This window comes from Rana temporaria, chromosome 5 (genome assembly GCF_905171775.1).
Source record: "Rana temporaria chromosome 5, aRanTem1.1, whole genome shotgun sequence".
NCBI lineage: Eukaryota > Metazoa > Chordata > Amphibia > Anura > Ranidae > Rana > Rana temporaria.
In genome coordinates, this window is record NC_053493.1 from 240,323,206 (window position 1) to 240,348,589 (window position 25,384).

The following is a 25,384-nucleotide window of genomic DNA, read 5'->3' on the forward strand; positions in this document are numbered from 1 at the left end:
TGGAGGCTTGCAGGTAAGCATAGCTCTCTGACACACACATACATTGTACACAAAAGGCCCCACTCACAGCTTTTCCAATACTACCAGGGAGGTCACTTTTTTAAGGGGAATAACAACATATAGAGCCATCCTATCTTCATGATATGTGACTGGTTTGCCAGATGCAATGCATAACTTTTAGGCATGTCCCCTGTGACCTCCCAGAAAAAACTTGCTAAGAGCCAAGTTCCGCAAGTTTTCCCCTTACTTACCTGCTCCATGCCGCAGGACTTTGCAAAGCAAGAGGCCCAATCTTCCCCCATCTCCGTGGGGATGTCTAGACCTTCAGGCCCTGGGAACCTTCTTCTTCCATGAAGGATCCACTGTCCTGGGCCCATACAGCACCCTGGCAAACAGAAAACATTAGGCGCCCAAAGGTTTTCTAAGTTCTGGGCCCAGGGTCCAGCTCTCTTAAAAAGAAAGCATTATGGGCTATACCCCAAGGGTTTGGGGTCCGGTTACTGACCACTTTAGCGCTCAGGCTTTTTTGGACAGAACCGGTAGCTCACCTAATCCCAAGGATGCGGAGGCAAGCTAAACCATGACTAACACCTAAGACACTGGCGTAAAAACTGAGGTACTCCTCCTATGGGAGGGGGTTATATAGGGAGGGGCATTTCCTGTTTGAAGATTGCCAGTGTCTACACCTGAAGGTACTCCATATAACCCATATAGTAATGAATGCCGCTCTGTGTCCCGTGATGTAACGATAAAGAAAAAAAGTGTTGCCTATAGTTCTACTTTAAGCACAAATTTCTGATAATTTTATGGAGAGGACAAAAACGCTATAACCATGCCAATGGTGCAGCAGACAACATATAGCACAGTGAGGAAGGTTTGTGGTCCAAGATGATAGTCCAGTCAAAAGCAGCGCCCCCCACCCCCACAGTGGTGGAATGCCAGCTGCCCGCATACCGGAAGCAGTGTGGCCGCTTTATGGGGGCGCTAGACTAATTTGCCTCTCAGCCCAGTCCGCCCCATAAGACTAAGGCCTCGTACACACGATAGGTTAACCAGAGGACAACGGTCTGAAGGACCATTGTCTCAGGCCTCGTACACACGACCGAGTTTCTCGGCAAAAACCAGCAAGAAACTTGCTGTTTTTTTTTTTTGCCGAGGAAACCGGTCGTGTGTACACTTTTCGACGAGGAAATTGTGGAGGATCTCGTCGAGCCAAAAAGAGAGCATGTCTTATTTTTCCTCGACGGCAATAGAGAAATTTGACTCGCTGAGATCCTCGACAGCCTAACAAGGAACTCGACGAGCAAAACGATGTGTTTCGCCTGTCGAGTTCCTCGGCCGTGTCTACGAGGCTTTAGGTTAACCTATGAAGCTGACTGATGGTCCGTCATGCATACACACCATCAGTTTAAAAAACTATTGTGTCAGAACGCGGTGACGTAAAACACAACGACGTGCTGAAAAAGACGAAGTTCAATGCTTCCAAGCATGTGTCAATATGATTCTGAGCATGCACAGGTTTTTAACTGATGGTTTTGCATACTAACCAATCCATAGGTTAAATTTTAAAGCAAGTTCTCATTTTTTTAACCTAAGATTAAATAACCTATGGGGCCTACACATGATCGGTTTGGACTGATGAAAACGGTCCTTCAGACCGTTGTCCTCTGGTTAACCTATCGTGTGTACAAGGCCTAACAGTGTAGCGCAAGCCAGCAGGGACTCTTTTTGTGCTGCCCCCCTACAAAGTGCTGCCCTAGGCCTGGGCCTTGTTGGCCTAGGCCAGGATACAACGTTGTAGCCAGGTAAGGTTTGCATGTAGGTGTTATTCCAGCATAAATTATCTACAAAAACTTTAAACCAAACCTACTGAAGTCAATATATTAGACGACAGGCTTTTGGATATGATTATGAATACTAATTTATTAGGACTTAGGCTATAAAGGGTGTTTTTGGACCAGATATTATAGTGGTTTGCATTTTTTCTAAATCTATTAGAAATATGTTTTACTTATTTTTTTGGTGCCGCAATCCAAACAAAATCTTGCGGGTTATTTTCATAAAAAAAAAAAAACACTGAACTACACTAAAGGAAACAGTAATGTCAAGTGAACTGTAACTAACAGGCTGTCTTGCTTCAGTTACCTTTCTCTGATCAACACAAGCAAAGAAGAAAGAAGTTAAAGCAAGGTACATACTGTTATCACAGGAAGTGTTTTGCCATAGGTGACTGCGTGCTGCAAAAGGGACACTTGCACATTGGTAAGGAAGATCAGGATGTGGTTGTTCTGGTGCGTAGTCCCTCCAGCTCCGTTCGTGAGACATCATAAAGTGTGGCACCTGTCAAAGAGGAAGATGCAGATTATATTATTCTATACTGAGATCACATGAGAAAACAAAACTGTTTATTATGACTGCTATAAATAACAGTGTATACATACAGGTATATATATATAATGTGCTCTCTGGGCAATGTAAACGGTGAGGTTAATTTACTAAAACTGGAGAGAGCAAAATCAGGTGCAGCTTTGCATAGAAATCAATCAACTTCCATTTTTTTTTCTATTGTCAAAACTTAAAGGGGTTGTAAAGGTAAACATTTTTTCCTAAATAGCTTCCTATACCTTAGTGCAGTCCTCCTTAACTTACTGTATTTTCCAACGTATAAGACGACTTTTTGGATGCAAAAAAATGCATCCAAAGTCGGGGGTCGTCTTATACGCTGGTGACAGTCTCCGTGCTGCGTAGTCTTATATGGCGAATATATCCTAGAAAACAAACATTTTTCCTGGAAAATTAGGGGGTCCTCTTATACGCCCAGTCGTCTTATACGCCGGCAAATACGATACCTCATCCTTCGATTTTGCTTTTAAATGTCCTTATTTCTTATGAGAAATCCTCACTTCCTGTTCATCTGTCTGTAACTCCACACAGTAATGCAAAGCTTTCTCCCTGGTGTGGAGTGTCGTGCTCGCCCCCTCCCTTGAGGGGGCGAGCAGGACGCTCTCTACGTTGCAGATAGAGAAAGGAGCTGTGTGTTAGTGTGCGTCCTGGCTCTCCTGCTCGCCCCTCCCACTCAAGGGAGGGGGCGAGCATGACACTCCACACCAGGGAGAAAGCATTGCATTACTGTGTGGAGTTACAGACAGAAGAACAGGAAGTGAGGATTTCTCAGAAGAAATAAGGATGTTTAAAAGCAAAATGGAAGGATGAGGTAAGTGGAGGAGGACTGCACTAAGGTAAAGGAAGCTATTTAGGGAAACATTTTTTTACCTTTAATTGAACAGGCTGAAGTTAGAAGCTGAATGACTACCATGCACAGCTGCACCATATTTTTCACTCTCCAGTTTTAGTAAATCAACCCCACAATATCACCATGCTGTCCATTCTCACTTGTCCTTATGCATCGGGACCCAACAATAGCAAAGCTTTGAGTGGGCAATCCATTCCTTTAGGAGAAATCATATGGCCAAGAGCCTAGGATTTCGTTCATGCAAGCAGCACTGGAGGAATCAGAAGCAGCAGATTTCCAGGAGAGGTATTTCACAGATCAGGTATTCCCTGCATCTGAGCTGGTAGTTTTAGGTACAGGACTTGCTTGGTTTCCACCCCAGATGCTCGTTTTGCAGGATAAGGTGGCTATACCACTAAAGGGGGTTAGTATAGCATTGGGTGTTACTTTAGGAGATTAAATTAGGATATTGTTGGGGACAGGGATTATGGGGTTTACTTTTAACGCACATTCATACCAGTGCACGTTTGTAACATAATGGTGCATGCATGATTTTTAGTCTTTCCTGGTGCATCAAATTAATAGGTTGCCTAAACGCAATGCATGTTAATGTGTGTGAACAGGCCCATAGAGTTATAATAAGGGTTATGTTTTAGGAGGTTGGCTAAGTGTTGTGGAAAGGCTAAATGTTAAGGTCTCAATTTATTGCAAGTGTTAAGATTTGAAGTTCAGAAGCTTTGTGTTCAAGTAATTGAGATTGAAATACTACTGGCTACTTTTTATTTTAAGATATTTTAACTGCTGGTTTAAACTTGCTCTTGCTACTGGGAGCCTCAAAATAAAAACTACCAGAACCTGATTCCGAGCAAAATTATAAATTGTAATAAGTATTTTATCCATTTTAGTAGCAAAATTTTACCATCTTAGCCATTGATCAATGGAGCAAGTGTGTAGTTTGAATCATACCTTTTATTTGCTAACTCGAATTATGAAAGGCATAAGCTTTCAGAACCCCTTAGGTCCAACAAACTTGCTGTATTTTATCCCTTCTATTACTTTTTATTTATCTTTTCAATTAAAAGTGTTAACTGTTTTTTAAAGTAACATTTTACTGTACTTAAAGGTTAGTTTTTTATTTTCTAAATTGGTTCCTTTAAGCTAGTGCATTGTTGGTTCACTTACCTAGCTTAAAGGAACCTATTTAGAAAATATAAAACAAACCTTTACAACCCCTTTAAGCTTCCATCCAGGATAGTAATGGCATCCTCAGAATGATGCCTTTAAGGCATTTGTAAACAAGGAAGCAATAAAACCGTAGGCCAGAGACAGTAGAGTCATTAGTCCAGTTCATCAGACACCATCACTGGATAATATAATTAGTCTAATCCTACTGGCTTCATAAATGAAGTATCAGCAGACATGACCCTTGAAAAATAGGATTGTTTTAGGTTAGTGGTCATGTGTTCAATTCAAGAGACTTTTCACTTATCAGAAACGCTTGCTTATATTTAACTAGTACACAACCACAATGTGTACAAAAAGCATAATACCTATTGTACTGGCTGGAAAACTGGTACAGTCAGAGTTTTGCACATACTTCACTAATTGTCATATGCCGTATAATGCCTCGTACATACGACCGTTTTCCTCGGCAAAAACCATCAAGAAAATGCTGGCAAAGCTTTATTGCCGAGAAAAACGGTCGTGTGTATGTTTTTCATCGAGAAAACTGTCGTAGATCTCGACGAGAAAAAAAAGAGAACATGCTCTCTTTTTTCTCGTCGGTAGTCTCAATTTTCTCCTCATGTTTCTCGTCAGGGTGGTTTACGACGAGAAACACATTCGTGTGGATGCTTAAAAACCTGCGTATGCTCAGAATAAAGTATGAGATGGGAGCGCACCTTCGGTAAAAGTAGCGTTCGTAATGGAGATAGCACATTTGTCACGCTGTAACAGACTGAAAAGCGTGAATCATCTCTCACCAAACTTTTACTTAACACGCGGTAACATGAGATTAGCAAAATCAGCCCCAAGGGTGGCGCCAGTGGAATCGAACTTCCCCATTATAGTGCCGTCGTACGTGTTGTACGTCACCGCGTTTGAGAACGACAAGATTTTGTCTCGACAGTGTGTATGTAAGCTTGACAAGATTCTCGTCGAGGAAAACAACATTTCTTTTACGACGAGATTCTCGGTCGTGTGTACGAGGCATACGTCCTATATGGCAGGCAGATACGACCTACATTTTAATATAGCTCTTCTCCCTGTTTAAAACATTGCAACATTCTATACTTCATAAGAAAGCGTTACCTCATCTTAACTGATAACATGTATTATAAATCACAAAATGTATTTATTTTTTATTATCATGCAGATACCTGAGAATGAGGCTGAAGAGATGTGTAAGCTTGCGGTACAGCAAATGGGTGATTTACAACTAACTGAGTGTCTTCTGAGCCAATCTGCTTTAGTCCTGTATTTAAAAAAATTAAATAAATGTATATGTAATACACTAGAATATAACATATCACCTTTCAGAATTACATATAATATAACAAATAGAGTTTGAAAATTAATAACATCTGTTAATTCACACTCCCAACACCAGTGTCCCCTTGACGTTATTGGTTTTCCATGAAGAGTTATTGTTGTACTATTAACAGACCACTAACACTGTATACAAGAACAGCAATAGACTATGCTGGAAAATGTGAAATGATTGTAGGGACTGTTGCATGTAAATCTAAAGTAGAATAGTGATCCAGGGCCGGGCGTATAAGGTGAAGATTTACAGTGCCTTGCGAAAGTATTCGGCCCCCTTGAACTTTGCGACCTTTTGCCACATTTCAGGCTTCAAACATAAAGATATAAAACTGTAATTTTTTTTGAAGAATCAACAACAAGTGGGACACAATCATGAAGTGGAACGAAATTTATTGGATATTTCAAACTTTAAAAAAAAAAAAAAAAACTGAAAAATTGGGCGTGCAAAATTATTCAGCCCCTTTATTTTGAGTGCAGCAAACTCTCTCCAAAAGTTCAGTGAGGATCTCTGAATGATCCAATGTTGACCTAAATGACTGATGATAAATAGAATCCACCTGTGTGTAATCAAGTCTCCGTATAAATGCACCTGCACTGTGGTAGTCTCAGAGGTCCGTTTAAAGCGCAGAGAGCATCATGAAGAACAAGGAACACACCAGGCAGGTCCAAGATACTGTTGTGGAGAAATTTAAAGCCGGATTTGGATACAAAAAGATTTCCCAAGCTTTAAACATCCCAAGGAGCACTGTGCAAGCGATAATATTGAAATGGAAGGAGTATCAGACCACTGCAAATCTACGAAGACCTGGCTGTCCCTCTAAACTTTAAACTCATACAAGGAGAAGACTGGTCAGAGATGCAGCCAAGAGGCCCATGATCACTCTGGATGAACTGCAGAGATCTACAGCTGAGGTGGGAGACTCTGTCCATAGGACAACAATCAGTCCCTGTATACTGCACAAATCTGGCCTTTATGGAAGAGTGGCAAGAAGAAAGCCATTTCTTAAAGATATCCATAAAAAGTGTAGTTTAATGTTTGCCACAAGCCACCTGGGAGACACACCAAACATGTGGAAGAAGGTGCTCTGGTCAGATGAAACCAAAATCGAACTTTTTGGCAACAATGCAAAACGTTATGTTTGGCGTAAAAGCAACACAGCTCATCACCCTGAACACACCATCCCCACTGTCAAACATGGTGGTGGCAGAATCATGGTTTGGGCCTGCTTTTCTTCAGCAGGGACAGGGAAGATGGTTAAAATTGATGGGAAGATGGATGGAGCCAAATACAGGACCATTCTGGAAGAAAACCTGATGGAGTCTGCAAAAGACCTGAGACTGGGATGGAGATTTGTCTTCCAACAAGACAATGATCCAAAACATAAAGCAAAATCTACAATGGAATGGTTCACAAATAAACATATCCAGGTGTTAGAATGGCCAAGTCAAAGTCCAGACCTGAATTCAATCGAGAATCTGTGGAAAGAACTGAAAACTGCTGTTCACAAATGCTCTCCATCCAACCTCACTGAGCTCGAGCGGTTTTGCAAGGAGGAATGGGCAAAAATGTCAGTCTCTCGATGTGCAAAACTAATAGAGACATACCCCAAGCAACTTACAGCTGTAATCGCAGCAAAAGGTGGCGCTACAAAGTATTAACTTAAGGGGGCTGAATAATTTTGCACGCCCAATTTTTCAGTTTTTTTTTTTTTTGTTTGTTTTTTTAGTTTGAAATATCCAATAAATTTCGTTCCACTTCATGATTGTGTCCCACTTGTTGTTGATTCTTCAAAAAAAATTACAGTTTTATATCTTTATATCAAAGTTCAAGGGGGCCGAATACTTTCGCAAGGCACTGTATATAGTTCTAATTTCTGACACTTTATTGGTTGATTTACTAAAACTGGAGCACTCAGAATCTGTGCAGCTGTGCATGGTAGCCAATCAGCTTCTAACTTCAACTTGTGTATTTAAGCTTTGACAAAAAATAACCTGGAAGCTGATTGGTTTCTCTGCAGGGCTGCACCAGATTTTTCACTCTCCAGTTTTAGTAAATCAACCCTTTTACTGTCTGTTGCTATTGTTTTGACAATTTATAAGTACTGGCATATTGGTGATAAGATATAAGAGGTAATTAAGACTTCTTCCAGCAACAGTTTCATATACGTTTTTCCGAAATGTACACAAATGTGTCACACTACCCCAAGACGAACTTCTAATCAGTATCTATGACACTTTTTATGACTTCCTCAGATTGTTGCTTACAGTATACTGCAAAGAGTCTGTTTTAGCTACTACACAAAGGGTTTGCAGCAGTTGTCCTATTTTTCAACTTCAATTATTTACCTTTTAGGTCACATTAACATTTTTGAAATTAGTTCTGCTTGTTGAAAACAAGAACATACCTTTGATACTTAAAATAGAAGGGAAATTTAGACATGCCTAATTAATACCATGGTTTATATTCAGGTTTATCTTCTTATGAGCCGATACCTTTCCTATTTTATCCGTTTCTCATAGCCAAATATCAATCAGGAACATGTAGGGAGAAGAATGTCTTACCTCTTTTTGCGCCTTCTGGGATAATTTTATACACCTTATATGGATCTGATATATCCAATTGACTTCTTTCCACTAATTCTTCAAAGTCATTACTCTTATTTAAAGCACAGCGTAGTCTTGTCTTCCATGTGGGAGGATCTGGTTTGTCAAGACCTTCCCGGTATTTTCCTTTAAAAAGTGCCCAGGCCTATAAAGTGTGATAAATACATACTGCAATCAAAAAGAAGTCTTACAATACCAAGAGATCAGTCGGCATGAATTAAAACAGCCAGAAGGATTAGATCTCGATAAAATATTCAGTCACTCATTACAAAACAAACTCTATAATATAGCATTTTCCCACCATTGCCCTCTCTGTGGACACAGTGTCGCTGAATACTGTAATGTGAAGGATATTCTCAGCAGCTTCACCTACACTTAAGATATGTTGTTAAGAGATGGTAAAGTGACTGATATAAGTGTGCACGTGGCAACATGGCATCTCTGATGACTATTTTGGCAAATATTAGTGTTCGAATATTAGTATGTGTATGTATGAATGTGAGTTAGAGCCCTTTCACACTGGAGCTGTTTGCAGGTGCTATTGCGCAAAAAATAGCGCCTGCAAAACGACCCTAACCAGCTGCTGCTGTTTCTCCAGTGTGAAAGCCCGAGGGCTTTCACACTGGAGCAGTGCCCTAGCAGGACGGGAAAATAAGTCCTGCTAGCCGCATCTTTGGAGCGGTGAAGGAGCGGTGTGTATACCGCTCCTTCACTGCTCCCGCCCATTGAAATCAATGCAGAGGCACATTGCGGGTGGTTTAAACCCTTTCTCGGCTACTAGCAGGGGTAAAACCGCCCCGCTAAAGGCTGAATAGCGCCGCGAAATTAGCGGTAAAGCGCCGCAAAAATAGCGGTGCTTTACCGCAACCGCACCTCCCGCCCCAGTGTGAAAGGGGCCTTGGGGACCTTAAATTGTAAGCTCCTTGAGGGCAAGGACTAATGTGAATGTACAATATATATATAAAGTACTGCGTAAATTGATGGCGCTATATAAGTAACATAATAAATAAATAAGTAAGTACATAAATACATAAAATAATCTAGAACTGAATCTTGCTTGTGTATTATGGAAGTTTATCTGGCATATGTAAAATTGAATAGAGTCTAGCATTGGAAACAAAGCATTGCTTCTGGCTCACGTTACCTTTGTTTGGTTTAACATTGCAAATTGTTTTGCTCATACAACATAATGAATCTAGCATAACCCAGTTGGAGTTTTTAACAGGCCTTGGCCCAGAGCGGCAGGGATAACGGGGGTGGCACACAGTCACCCATACATTATGTTGCTGACTGAGGCCTCGTACACACGGGCGAAATACATCGTTTTGCTCGTCGAGTTCCTTGTTAGGCTGTCGAGGAACTCGGCGAACCAATTTTCTCCATTCCCGTCGAGGAAAAACAGAACATGCTCTCTTTTTGGCTCGACGAGTTCCTCGACAGTTTCCTCGTCGAAAAATGTACACACGACCGGTTTCCTTGGCAAAAAAAAAACCCAGCAAGTTTCTTGCTGGTTTTTGCCGAGAAACTCGGTCGTGTGTACGAGGCCTCACAGTATCTCATTCCCATGTATAATAAAAAGCTCTGCCTGACAGTTTGTTGTTGGAATAGTATAATGTGTATAGTTTACCCACTCTGGGTCTGCACACTAGGACTGAAATACTAGAATAGCTTCACTATGGTTTGCCCTGCTCTTCTTGGTTTACTGACACATACTGGGCAAACTGTCTCTGCTGCTGCACGTCTGGCCTTGGCCTGCCTTGTGTGTCCATGATGTCTGATCTTGTTATGCCCTGTACACACGACCGGTTTTCCTTGTCGGAAAAAAACTCTGATGGTTTTTCCGACGAGTTCCGACGGAATCTCGCCCAAACTGTCTTGCATACACACGGTCACACTAAAATCTGACCATCAAGAATGTGATGACGTAAAAGACTACGATGAGCCGAGAAATTGAAATTCTATGCTTCCTAGCATGCGTCGAATTGTTTCTGAGCATGCATGGTTTTTAGTCCGTCGGAATTGTATCCAGACGAGGGGAAATTCCGAAAAAAAAAATTCATCTGAAAAATTGAGAACATGTTCTCTATCTAATTCCGTCCAAATTTCCAATGGAAAAAGTGCAATGGGGAATTTACACGGACGGAATATCCGATGAAAAGCTTCCATATGACTTTTTTCATCGGAAATTCCACTTGTGTGTACAAGGCATTAGTGTGCTACTATGGCTAGCCAGTCCACTAGAGTAGAAGTGGGAGGCACGGGGTAAAGGCAAGATGAATAAAACCATCCCTGGGTATAATATGGGGTTGAATCAAGTATGACAATATAGAAATTTGCACATATTACACGCTGCTAAAACTACAATATATAATATCACTGAAGGTTTGTTAATGAGGTTTATAGAGCTAGGGGCTTTGTGATTATAGACACTTGAAATATAAATTTGATATATATCACCTCTATACATATAATTTATCCGTCAATGCTAAATGACTGTGTTATGTAAACTGTAAATATATTATTTTCAAACCATGTGTAACATATTTAAAAAGCAAAAAAATAAATGTTCTTCTTAACATTATTTTGGAGCAATGTCTCATGTATGTCAAAGAAGATTTTTTTCCTGCCTTTGATTTCTCAAATGTTAAGCATGATGTATTTTTCAGTAAAGGTGGGTTTCTATTGGAAAACATTGAGCACACAGGAAGTGTATACCACATTACGGTTTCTCCTGCATCAGATAATTGAGCTGCCTATTCCAATGTAAAGCCTCAACATCATAGTACTTAGAAAAAGCAGACAGCCCTCTGCTGGTAAATGACTCACTGAAAAATTCACTTTACCAGGACAGTTAATAGTAACTCAGAAGATGTGGGAGGTGGAAAGAAATTGACTTATTTTCCTATTTTCATTTACAATAACAAAATACTAGATATTTAAATCTACTAATTTGTCAGTTTTAACGTTTTTATCACAAGTACAACACATCTTATATTTATGTCCCAATACCAACATTACCTCACAAATCATTCTTATTTACTAAGACATTTAATGAACATTTTTAAACTGTGTCCTAATATCAATTACTATTAGTGTTGAGCAGAATATGCCATATTCGATTTCGCGATATATCTCGAATATATATTCGAATATTCGAGATATATTCGCTAAATTCGAATATTCGTGATATTTTATCGAAATTAAATGATTGCGATTTTTCGCTATTGCGAATGCGAAAATAATTGCGATTTTTTGATAACTGCGGTAGGAGCACTCTGATTGGCTCAGAATATTCGTGATATTTTATCGAAATATCGCAACATGCGAATGCGATATTTATTGCGCAATTTCGAGAAATGCTGGAGGAGCGCTCTGATTGGCTCAGAATATTCGTGATATTTTATCGAAATATCGCAACATGCGAATGCGATATTTATTGCGCAATTTCGACAAATGCTGTAGGAGCACTCTGATTGGCTCAGAATATTCGTGATATTTTACAATACAAAATAATTGCGAATATTCGGCAAATGCGGAAGGAGCACTCTGATTGGCTCAGAATATTCTTGATATTTTACAATACAAAATAATTGCGAATATTCGGCAAATGCAGAAGGAGCACTCTGATTGGCTCAGAATATTCTTGATATTTTACAATACAAAATAATTGCGAATATTCGGCAAATGCAGAAGGAGCACTCTGATTGGCTCAGAATATTCTTGATATTTTACAATACAAAATAATTGCGAATATTCGGCAAATGCAGAAGGAGCACTCTGATTGGCTCAGAATATTCTTGATATTTTACAATACAAAATAAAAAGTGTTTTGCATTGGTGGTGATTCTTTACTCTATCCATCTGTCACAGCCGTTTGGTCAATCAAACACCTTGAAGATTGAACACGTTCATGCTGCATGCTTTGGACTTTTTTTCACTTCACATATCAAAGACATTTTTATGAAAGATTATTTTTCTATTATTGGGACTATATTTCTTTATATATTTGTTTCACTGTGTATTTCACAAGTTATTTGCGCTTGCTTATTTTATAATTTGCCCACATGTCTTGTCACTAGACATATTTTTTATTCTTGTAGAGCGACTCCATTTTCTGTCTTGTATTAATTTATGTTGTATAACATTTTTGAGTTGCTGCTGTATTCTCCCCTTTTTTAAGGTATGCGCAATTTTTTCCTTCTTACAAAAAATAATAATATCAAACATACAAATATTCATAACATACACATACACAAAGCCCCCCCCTTTTGCATCAGAGACAATCAGAGTTCTCCTACCACAGTTATCGAAAATTCGCAATCATTTTCGCATTCGCAATAGCGAAAAATCGCAATTTTTTTTTTTTCAATTTGGCAACATAAAAGGATCGCCTCAGCTTAGCTACTCGGCCCAGGGTCTCTAATCATACCAGCAATGCTTTTAGACGTCGATAGGATGTGATCTGTTTTAAAAATCAAATTGAAAAAATGCGAATATTCGGAATTGCGAATATTCACCGCGAAATTCGAAATATAGCGCGATTTCTCGAATATGCCATATTCGAGCCGAATATTTGCAATGCGAATATTCGTGAGCAACACTAATTACTATTATATCATTAATATGTATTTTGTAGTGTACAGTATATGCTTTCTCTTTATTATCTTGCAGCATCCCTTTGATCTGCATCAATGTCTTTGGTAAAATTGCTCCAATAAACATGGCAAAAAACTCTCTGAGGATCTGAAAAAAAGAATTGCTGCTGTACATAAAGATGGCCTAGGCCAGTGATGGCGAACCTTGGCACCCCAGATGTTTTGGAACTACATTTCCCATGATGCTCAGCTACTCTGAAGAGTGCATGAGCATCATGGGAAATGTAGTTCCAAAACATCTGGGGTGCCAAGGTTCGCCATCACTGGCCTAGGCTATAAGAAGATTGCCTAGACCCTAAACTGAGCTGCAGCACGGTGGCCAAGACCATACACCAGTTTACAGGACAGGTTCCACTCAGAACAGGCCTCGCCATGGTCAACCAAAGATGTTGCACGTGTTCAGCGTCATAGCTAGAGGTTGTCTTTGGGAAATAGATGTATGAGTGCTGCCAGCATTGCTGAAAAGGTTAAAGGGGTGGGGGGGTCAGCCTGTCAGTGCTCAGACCATACACTGTACACTGCATCAAATTGGTCTGCATGGATGTTGTCCCAGAAGGAAGCCTCTTATAAAGATGATGCACAAGAAAGCCCACAAATAGTTTGCTTAAGACAAGCAGACTAAGGACATGGATTACTGGAACCATGTCCTGTGGTCTGATGAGAACAAGATAAAACTTATTTTGTTTAGATGGTGTCAAGCGTGTGGTGGCAACTATGTGAGGAGTATAAAGACAAGTGTGTCTTGCCTACAGTCAAGCATGGTGGTGGGAGTGTCATGGTCTGGGGCTGCATGTTTGTTTCCGGCACTGGGGAGCTACAGTTCATTGAGGGAACCATGAATGCCAACATGTACTGTGACCTACTGAAGCAGAGCATGATCCCCTCCCTTCGGAGGCTGGGCCACAGGGAAGAATTTCAACATGATAACAACCTCAAACACACCTCCAAGACGAACACTGCCTTGCTAAAGAAGCTGAGGGTAAAGGTGATGGACTGGCCAAGCATGTCTCCAGACCTAAAACCTATTGAGCATCTGTGGAGCATCCTCAAATGGAAGGTGGAGGAACTCAAGATCTCTAACATCCACCAGCTCTGTGATGTTGTCATGGAGGAGTGGAAGAGGACTCAAGTGGCAACCTGTGATGCTCTGGTGAACTCCATGCCCAAGAGGGTTAAGGCAGTGCTGGAAAATAATGGTAGCCACACAAAATATTGACACTTTGGGCCCAAGTTGGACATTTTCACTTAGGGGTGTATTCACTTTTGTTGTCAGCGGTATAGACAATAATGGCTGGGAGTTATTTTGAGGGGTTATTTTGAGGGGACAGCAAATTTACACTGTTATACAGGCTGTATATTTGTAGCAAAGTGTCATTTTTTCACATGATTTTTCAAAAGATAATATAATATTTACAAAAAATGTGAGGGTTATATTCATTTTTGTGAGATACTGTATATATAAAATTTACAAAAACACACAAAATCTGGTGCCGTTGTGCATAGTAACCAATCAGCTTCTATCTTCAGCTTGTGCAGTTAAGCTTTAAAAATGAAAGGTAAGAAGCTGATTGGTTGTACAGCTGCTGCAGTCTCAGTTATTGTCCTATTATGTATCAGTACTACTTGGTTATACACATTGGGGAAGATTTACTAAAACTATAGCATGCAAATTATGCATAGAAACCAATTAGCTTCCAGGTTTTATTGTCAAAGCTGAAGTTAGAAGCTGATTGGTTACTATGCTCAGCTACACCAGATTCTGAGTGCACCAATTTTAGTAAATCTCCCTCATTGTAATGGTGCTGCTTTAAAGATTTTATAACATTTAGAGTCCTGTTAAAGCAGGAGTAGGTAACCTTGGAGAAGTGGAGTTCTACCTGAACAGCATGGAAAAGATCACCAGGGTGAAGAGTACTTTTGTTTTTAAAAAGTATATAACCTAGCAAGGCCCCATTAAAAAGAAAGGAAGGTTTAAAGAGTTCGGGGGTTAGTAGTATATAATAGAGAGTTTGGGGGTCATTAGTAAGTAACGCAGAGTTCAGAGCAGGGCTCAAGTCCTGCGGGAACGCGTGGGAACGGAGTTCCTGCACTTTTTTCACAGCAGGAACGCAGTTCCCTTTGCAGGACTAGAGCAGCCGAGAGCAGCCGAGCTGCACGAGTCAATCCTTCACTAATCGGCGATGCCCAGCTCGAGTCACTGTCAGGGGCAGGCGAACCTTAGTAATCCTTTATGTTACTGGCCGCTTCCTGTGTATGGATTCATCGGGTAGTGTGCGGGTATTCCGTCACTTCCTCAATGCCGCAATGTCTCCTGGGAGCTTTTGTCATTGTTCCCAGGAGACTTTGCGGAGATCTGCCGCGAGTTATCGCGGGATTTAGAAAGAACTTGCTTAAAAAAAAAAAACATGCGTTTTAGTAATTATGCATATGAGGGTATAATTTTTTTTTATATTTTTTTGTGGGGGGAGTGGATCTTGGGTGGGAGTTCCCACACTTTTTTCCCCAGGACTTGACCCCTGGTTCAGAGGTCAGTAGTATGGAATGCAGAGTATAGGGGTCAGGAATAAGTGAAACATAGATCAGAGGTCAGTAATATGTTATGCACAGTACAGAGGTCAGGAGTAAGTAACACAGAGTTCAGGGGTCAGGAGTAAGTCACACAATTCAGAGGTCAGTAATAAGTAACACAGAGTGCAAGAGTAAGTAACTTAGAGTGCAAAGGTCAGTAGCATGCAACAGGCAGTGCAGGGGTTGGGATTAAGTAACGCACAGTGCAGGATTCAGTAGTATGTAATGCAGACTTCAGAGGTCAGGAGTAAATAATGCACAGTGCAGGGGTCAGTAGCATGTTACTCACAGTGCAGAGGTCAAGTGTAACTAACACACATCTCTAGCCCACAAGCAAAATAGTCCCTCTTCAGTACAAACATTTACCCCCCAAGCTAAAATAGGCCACTGCACAAATTCCCTTCTCTCTCTGTAAGATACACTCACCAGACATCAGATGCAGCGACATCCAGGAGAGTGAGGGAATTCCTTCCAGGTATCCCCCTTGGCTGTGCCATATGAGATGTCAGAAGCAAGGAGGAGCCTAGGATTTTCCTTGACTCTGCAATGCCCATTGCTGATCAGATCTAAGGTCTGGAAGATGGAAACCATTTCTGATGGAGGGACAGCTTGGTGTGGTTGTGATCTGCTTGTGTTCCGTCAGATTAGGCGACCTGTCAACATGTGTAACAGAAGAGAAGTTCCGTCGTCGCCATCTTTGTACACCCCACACTCGGCCACACTAAGCATACAGTCTGAAGTTGCCAAGTGGACATCTTTTTACACTCACCGAAGTCTTGCATTTCACACCTATTTTTACCACTAAACTGAGCTTATATCATGAAATACAGTATTTGGAAGTCTGTGACACTGTTTTGATGTTGAATTTTAAAAGCATTGTGTTCTGTCAGATTGGAAAAAACTGTGGGACCAGCAGGCTTACCTTTGCTTTTAAAATTCAACATCAAAACAGTGTCACAGGCTTCCAAATACTGTATTTCATGATATAAGCTCAGTTTAGTCATAAAAATAAGTGTGAAATGCAAGACTTTGGTGGGTGTAAATAGATGTCCACTTTGCGAATTCACACTGTAGGCTTAAGCCTCGTACACACGACCGAGGAACTCGACGGGCAAAACACATCATTTTCCTCGTCGAGTTCCTTGTCAGGCTGTCGAGGAACTCGACAAGGCAAGTTTCTCCATTCATGTCGAGGAAATAGAGAACTTGCTCTCTTTTTGGCTCGTCGAGTTTCTCGGCAGTTTCCTCAAGAAAATGTACACACGACCGGTTTCCTCGGAAAAAAAATATCTCTCAGCAAGTTTCTTGCTGGTTTTTGCCAAGAAACTCTGTCATGTGTAAAAGGCCTTAGTGTGGTCGAGTGTGGGGTGTACCAAGATGGCCATGACGGAATGTCACTTTTTGTTAAGAAATTTGACGGGTCACCTAATGTAACGGAAAACCTGCCAAATGGCTGAAAATGTCAGGTTGACCTGTTTTCGAGCCCTGTGTTAAAGTGTTTGTAAAGATCTTACTTTTACTTTAGTTTTGGATAGTGTAGGGAAGGATTAGAAGGATTGTTTGTCTGTGCTTGATTCTAGGTTGAGTTACCTTATCTTTTTGTCCATGTGATCATTGTCTCTAAGACAAAGGCTGATGGGAAATTTTACATTTCACAGCTGTCGTCAGAAAATGCAATAAGGGAACATTTTCCAATGGGGACTACTGATCCAGTGACAACAGTCTAAGAGGCTTGATTCACATTGTTGCTGTGTGTTACTGCACTCACATTAACATACGTATGTTATGTTGCTTGCTAAAGGGGTTGTAAAGGTTCATTTTTTATTTTCTAAATAGGTTCCTTTAACCACTTAAGACCCGGACCAATATGCAGGTAAAGGACCTGGCCACTTTTTGCGATTCGGCACCGCATCGCTTTAACTAACAATTACGCGGTCATGCAACGTGGCTCCCAAACAAAATTGGCGTCCTTTTTTTCCTACAAATAGAGCTTTCTTTTGGTGGTATTTGATCACCTATGCGGTTTTTATTTTTTGTGCTATAAACAAAAACAATTTTGAAAAAAATGCAATATTTTTTACTTTTTACTATAATAAATATGCCCAAAAAATATATTACATTTTTTTTCCCCTCAGTTTAGGCTGATACTTATTCTTCTACTTATTTTTGGTAAAAAAAATCGCAATAAGCGTTTATTGATTGGTTTGCGCAAAAGTTATAGCGTTTACAAAATAGGGGATAGTTTTATGCCATTTTTATTCATATATATTTTTTTACTAGTAATGATCAGCAACTTTGTTCATGACTGCGGACACATCGGACACTTTTGACACATTTTTGGGACCATTGTCATTTTCACAGCGAAAAGTGCTATAAAAATGCACTGTTTACTGTGAAAATGACAATGGCAGTGAAGGGGTTAACCACTAGGTGGCGCTAAGGGGTTAAGTGTGCCCTAAGGGAGTGATTCTTACTGTAGGGGGGTGTGGCTGTAGGCGTGACATCACTGATCGTCGTTCCCTATATCAGGGAACAGACGATCAGTGTCACTTCCACACAGAAGAACGGGGAAGGTGTGTTTACACACACCTCTCCCCGTTCTTCAGCTCCTGTGACCCGATCGCGGGACACCGGCGGCGATCGGATGCCGCGGGGGCGGTCACGGAGCTTCGGACCGGGTCGCGCATACAGGTACGTGCCTGTGCCCAGCTGTGCCATTCTGCCGACGTATATCGGCGTTAGGCGGTCTTTAAGTGGTTAAGCTAGTGCATTGTTGATTCACGTACCTTTTCCTTTGATTTCGAGTGTTTAAGTGTTTTTTTCTTTGTCTGAATTTCTCACTTTCTGTTTCTCCTCAGTAAGCTTGCTACCATTTTTATTAATATTTTTTTTTTTTTACTAGTAATGGCAGCGATCAGCGATTTTTTTTTCGGTACTGCAACATTATGGCGGACACTTTTGACACAATTTTGGGACCATTGGCATTTTTATAGCGATCAGTGCTATAAAAATGCATTGGATTACTATAAAAAATGCCACTGGCAGGGAAAGGGTTAACACTAGGGGGCGGGGAAAGGGGTTACTTACTGTAGGGGGGTGGCCTCACTAGGGGAAATGACTGATCGCTGTTCATACATTGTATGAACAGACGGTCAGGCATTTCTCCCCTGACAGGACCGGGACCTGTGTGTTTACACACACAGCTCCCGGTCCCTGCTCTGTAACGAGCAATCACGGGTGCCCGGCGGTGATCTCGCCCGCCAGGCACGCGCCCAGGAGTCAGGGACGAGGGGGGGGGCGCGCGCCTCCGGCGGCGCACACACGCTCCTAGTGGCCGCAAAGAGAGCCAACATTATTGTACAGGCTCTCGCGCAGGGGAGCCGACCTATGGAGGCTGGTCGGCAAGTAGTTAAGGCATGTTGTGGTGTAGCAACCAATTCATTTTGGGAGCACACCACAACAGATCTAAATATAGGGTTTGAGTTACTAAACGGAAATGCACTCCTCTGCACTGCAAGTGCACTTGTAAGTGCAGTCGCTGTAGATCTGAGGGGAAGCTTTGGAATTAGGGGAAGCTCTGCTGATTTTATCATCCAATTATGTGCAAGCAAAAATGCTGTTATTTTCCTTGCATGTCCCCCTCAGATCTACAGCGACTGCAATTGAAAGTACACTGCCAGTGCACTTGTAGCGCAAAGTGGATTTGCCTTTCGTAAATAACGTCCATAGTCATGCACCTTTTGTTAGCCCAGCACAGCTCCCAGACGGTTCTTATCTGTGAATTCTTATGTGTAATTTTAGTCCATTGGGGTTGTGCATTGATTACCATTTAAAATTAAAATGTGGGCAGTGCATACATGTAAACCTGGCTTAGGGAAGGATTTACCATCGCTATGAGGAGATTTCTTCTCACTTCCTGTTGCATCTCTATGTCAGGAAGAGCATGGAAACAGGACAGAGACAGAAGAAAAACACCCCTTCATTTCTCTATCCAAAACTGAGAAACAAATTGGCTATACATGTTTTGAGCATGAAACCCGTGTAAAATTCTCATCTTAAAGGCTTAAAAACATATTCCTGTAATCTAATTTTATTTAATTGCATTCTATACAGAAGAGTGGGCCTTCCATCTCCTGAAAATACTAGTTCCTTAGCTGTCATGCTAATCCAGTGGCTTCAGTACTTTATTAGTCACAGACCTGGAACAAGTATGCAATCAGGGATGGTTAAGCATGGGCACTTTCTAAACTTGTAACAGTTAGTCCGACCTTGTAGTATCAAATAGCAACGTTTTTCTAAACACACTGTTTGGTTGAATAAATCAGTGCACTTTCTAACACTTGAAATGGTCAAAGTGAGATAGTTAATAAAGATTAGTGCACACAGATTCACTCTTACTTGTTTCCATATATATTTAGAAAGACGACAACACAGCTTGCACCACAAACCACAAATTCACATAAAACAGATCCATTCAAAGCCACAGTCAATAGAGTACAACATTGGAGAATTAGAATGGATTCATTCACCAGCCAGCCTTTTAATTGACAGCAGCAATGTACACTGTCATATGTACATAAAAATGCCTTCTTATAAGATGTGGTAAATAGTGGCATTGCATTCTGCAGAACTCCCGCCAAAACCAACAAGATAAAAATAAACAGATAAAACACACCAGCTTCCGCTGCAATATTTATATCCCTTGCCATACTTGTCCTTGCTGCTAGACAAACTCAGTCTGATGGCCAGAATCACTCAGTCCACTTCTCCTGAGCTTGGGTTGTCCTGGATCTGCCGCAGCCAGCGATTGGACAGTGAAAAGAGAAGTAGCACAGGGATGAGCTCATCTCTGTATCGCTTTCTATTCCTATTAGCATGCATCTTGATTAACTCCTTGTGCTGCTACTTCCTCTCACACTCCAGTTCTGGTATACATTTACCTGACTGGACGAGGTAGTGCGTGTGACGTCACTGCCCCACCTCTCCAACTTGTCTAATCTGAGAATGCTTTGCATTCATTAGGAAAATGAAATAACACCTGTGCCAAGCAACAGGCGACCTCCTGTGTTTACAAAGCAGCAGGGCAGCCACTCAGCATGGGACCCAGAAGCTAGTGGAGATCAATGGCATAGCCAGGGCCGGGACAAGGGGTAGGCGGAAGGGGCGACTTTCCTGGGCACTGTGGTATCATGTGAGGTGGGCACCACAAGGATATTGGGGAGAATATTTGTGTTGGGAGGGGAAATTCGGGGGCAGCAAGGGATAAGATCTGTTAAAGGAAGGGAAATGTGTGTGTGTTCTAGAAATGGTGGTGGCTTAGGAGGATTTGTGTTGGGAGGGGGCTGTAGTAAGAGAATGTGTGCTAGGAGGGGGGATTTGGGGGGTTTGTGCTAGAAGAGGTGATATAATATAGGGGGTGGGGAAATTGAGCTAGCTTTTTGTTGGGAGGGGGGTGTTATTAGGGTTGATTGGGGGTATTCTTGTTAGGAGGAGGGATGAGGGGGAAATTGTGCTGGGAGAGGGGATTTGGAGGGGGGAGAATGTATACTCGGAGGGGAAACTTGAGGGGTAGAGGATCTGTGCTATGAGGGGAGAATGTTTTTTGGGAGGGCACAAAGTGGGTGGCGTGGTGACACAATGGCAACCCCCCTCACCTAAGGCTATCACACCTCACCTTAGGCTCAGGCCGGCGGCAGACACCCCGTCATCGCAAGCCGAGGTCCAGGGCAGGATGGGCGGCAGCACTGCAGCTCACAATACAGCGTTGACTCGTCCCGGGCGGCAGCTGGAGGAGAAAACAGTGTGCAGTCGCGCCGCCTGGGATGATATAGTGACACGTGATAGGCTCAGCAGGAGGAAGTAGGAGGAGGAAGAAGGGCACACATCAGGCCAGGGCATGCTGTGGCACTGCATGTGTTCCGGCCATGTCAGCTGAAAAAAAAAAAAAGACAGGGCTTTCCTCAACCTCGGGAGTCGGGATGGTGTCACCACAAGGGCCCTGCTTGGGGGCCCCAGGCCAGCTCGGGGCCCAAAGCAATTGCTTGCTGTGCCTCTCCTGTTCCGACGGGCCTGCCTACAGGTATCAGCTGGGTTTGTACCCTTGCATATTTCAATAAAGAACAACTAATGTCAAACTGTATAATTAATTTAAGCAAATGATTGCCGTTTTCTTGGATTCAATTGGTTTACAAATTTGGGAAATCATTTGATACTAGGAGGGAGAGAATATTGGTGTACGATTGTAATGAGCATATCTAAACAGCTTAAGCGTGTTATGAAGCCTCCCTTTCTATTATATTACCTTGCATGTTTGGGCACCAGATAATTGGTTTAAGAAAATGTTACAGGGGGTACAGCTGTGCATGGTAGCCAATCAGCTGCTAACTTAATCTCTGACAAATAAAGAATGGAAGCTTATTGGTTTCAATGCAGAGCTGCACCTGATTTTGCACTCTTCAGTTTTAGTAAATCAACCTCAACCCCACTCATTGAGAGTCAATGTGGGGAAGTGGCAACATTGGCAGTATAAATCTTTGGTGTATCTATGCATTTTCTATAAAGTACTAAATATACATAGTATTAATAAAGACATGCTAAACCTTGTTCATTAATGTTTTAAGAGAAACCGCCTATATTGATTCAAAGCAAATCTTCCTAGTGGCCTGAAACCCTTGCAGGCTATGTACCTCCTCCAAACAACAGAGGAGCAATCCACTACATACATACCGTCTAACTAATTTAAAATGTAAATTTAAAAAAACATTAAACCTCTACCAGTGGTAGAGGTTCCAAATACTACAATAAATATGTGCATGTTAGAACACACCACTTTTAATAAGCTGGCCTCCCTTTAGTGGTCTCACTTTGCACTTGTAGTCTGGGACAGTCCCATAGATATCATGATGGTTGGGACTTATGATGATGTGCTTTATGACTAAAAGTGTCTAAAAGAAGAACTTTCTGAGTTACTTATTTAAATGCTAAAATTTACAACCTGCTCTAGAGGCATAAAAGAGGGATGCTGATTGTTAGGTGCAACACAGGCAACTTGGTGCAAACTCCATAGTGATTTGCAGTTTAACAATTTATCATAGGTACCCTGAATGTATCCAGCACGATGGTAAGACAGTCATATGCATTTAGCTAAATGCAAACCTTTAATGCTAAAATCCTAAGGGCTTCATTAAAAGGTTCTGTAACACAACTATTTAGGATACTTTTAAATACTCCTTTTCAATGTGCATCTTGTCCTTAACCACTTGCTTACTGGGCACATATACCCCCTTCCTGCCCAGGCTAAATCTCAGCTTTCGGCACTGTCGCGCTTTGAATGACAATTGCGCGGTCGTGCGACGTGGCTCCCAAACAAAATGTACGTCCTTTTTTTCCCACAAATAGAGCTTTCTTTTAGTGGTATTTGATCACCTCTGCGGTTTTTATTGTTTGTGCTATAAACACAAATATAGAGACAATTTTGAAAAAAAAAATTTTTTTACTTTTTGCTATAATAAATATCCCCCAAAAATATATATAAAAAAAAATGTTATAAATATCCTATTTAAAAAAAAACAAAAAACGATTTTTTTTTCAGTTTAGGCCGATACGTATTCTTCTACATATTTTTGGTAAAAAAAAAATCACAATAAGCGTATAGTGATTGGTTTGCGCAAACATTATAATGCCTACTAAATAGGGGATAGAATTATTACTTTTTTTATAATTTTTTAATTCCCTGCTAGGTGATTCTTGCTGTGGGGGGAGGGAACTGACTGGCGGAAGTGATCGATGGTTGTCCCTATGTACAAGGGACACACCATTGATCTCCTCTCCCTAACAGGACGTGGATCTCTGTGTTTACACACAGAGATCCACTTTCCTGGCTCTGTAACTGCCGATCGCGGGTGCCTGGCAGACATTGTTGCCACCAGGCACGCGCATCGGCACCTGTGTGACGCGGAAGATTAGAGCCACCTTGCGGCCGTAAATAGTCGGCGACCGGATGGCAGGTGGTTAAAACATGAAAGAGGGGTGTTGACTGGTTGATACATGTATATGTTTAGACAGTTTTACATGACATTTCTAAAGCTGAAAATTGGAATAAGAAATATTGTCTAAATATAAGAGGCATACGTATTCTTGTTTGAATCTTGGTGTGCTTTGTATATTACCTCTATATCTGTGCAGTTAACCTTTGTGAAACTGCTTCTGCTTATAAGCTGTTTGTATAAGGACCAGTCACTGCTGATCTCTTTCCTTGTTCAAGGTGACTGGTCTTGTCTCCGCCCCTCCTGTCATTTTCTGCAGGCAACCGATTAGTGGGTGGTGCCTGTTGGATCCCTCCCCCCAACTCTGCTTTGTTCACAGGTATGTAAAGCACAGTGATGATGTCATTGCTACTTTTACTAATTAATACATGTTTTTGCAAAGGCACTTGGTGCACACAAAAGGGGGGATTTACTTAAACTGGTGTGCTCAGAATCTGGTGCAGCTGTGCATAGTAACCAATCAGCTTGTTCAATTAAGATTTGACAATAAAACACAGAAGCTGATTGGTTTATATGCAAAGCTGCCCCAGATTTTGCACATTCCAGTTTTGGTAAATGACTCCCAAAGTGACCATATATCCTTTGTGGCTTTAGAAGAATACATTTAAACAAAGTTCAGTTTTAATCATAAAACCATTAGCTACAACAGCAAGTACATAAATAACAATACATTTCATAGAGAAACATAAACCATTAAATATAAGCTTACATTTCTTAAAATATGTGAGGCATCAAATTCAATTCTGGTCTTTTTTTTGAATTCTCCTAAACTGTGTAAACAATATACATTTGTGATGGTAATATATTTTATAGATCAGATTTTATGGCAAAATGCATAAAATGTGTCACCAGAAGGAAATGTAAATTGCTTCTTAAGAAGGCCAGAGTCTACTTATGGCATCGCAATCATTCACATCATCAGACACAGATTAGTCATTAGTCTACTGTAAAGTACAACCCATTTGTGGCTCATTTAGTGTGAAATAAAGTTACCTTAAAAAGAGCAGCATCTTCATCTCTGTTGTAGTCCTGCTTGCCGGCATGTTTCCAAGGTATACGAAAAACGCTTCTGTCGTCATTCTCCCACACCAATCCAGGATACTTCCCACTGTTAATCTGTTCAATCAGCCATTGCCTTAGTTTTCCATTTCCACAACTTATCGGGGTCATTCCACAATCTCCGTCTTGGTTCATACCAGTTTATATCCTCTTTATTGACGACTGTTAGGAGAGGAGCATAGGCAACATTCCTTTAATACCTGTAACCTGTTGACTGTAGTGCTTTTACAAGTTCTGTGATATGCCACCTAATACATGAAATGTGATGTCTTTCTGTAGCAATAAGTTAGAACCAAGAAAAAAGTAACATCAAGGTATACGTTTCTCTAAGTATAACTTCCAGTGAAATTGGATGATTTGTGCAAGTCATTTTGATTATTATTATAACCTGTTAATATACTTAAAGCTGAGCTCCACAAATTCCAACACTTTGTAAAATGTGCTTGCATACAATGAGTTAAGTTCAAAAAGGTGCATGCCACCTCGTGGACTTATCTCTCTAGTTTACATCTGAAAGTTTTATGAAGCTCCTGGAGTACAGCTATTGCTACACACCTGGAGATCTGACAGAATAGACGCTGCTCTCTCATACAGCAGAAGTTCTGCCCACCCCTCCTCTCCTTTTCATTCACAGCCGCCTTTGCATTATGTGAAATAATTCCAAAAATACAAAGTGC

General features: G+C 41.1%; 1 protein-coding gene across 1 annotated transcript in view; it reads right to left on the reverse strand.

Annotated features, from left to right (window-relative positions):
- Positions 1 to 25,139, reverse strand: part of IRF4 (interferon regulatory factor 4) — a 45,008-nt gene extending 19,869 nt beyond the window's left edge. The window contains exons 1-4 of the mRNA XM_040353635.1: positions 24,642 to 25,139; positions 8,339 to 8,525; positions 5,611 to 5,705; positions 2,199 to 2,340 (exon numbers count right to left, since the gene is read on the reverse strand). Coding sequence (XP_040209569.1) covers positions 2,199 to 2,340; positions 5,611 to 5,705; positions 8,339 to 8,525; positions 24,642 to 24,842 — 625 coding nt within the window. The 5' untranslated portion in view covers positions 24,843 to 25,139. The remainder of the gene's footprint in view (positions 1 to 2,198; positions 2,341 to 5,610; positions 5,706 to 8,338; positions 8,526 to 24,641) is intronic.
- Between the last annotated feature and the right edge of the window lie 245 nt (positions 25,140 to 25,384).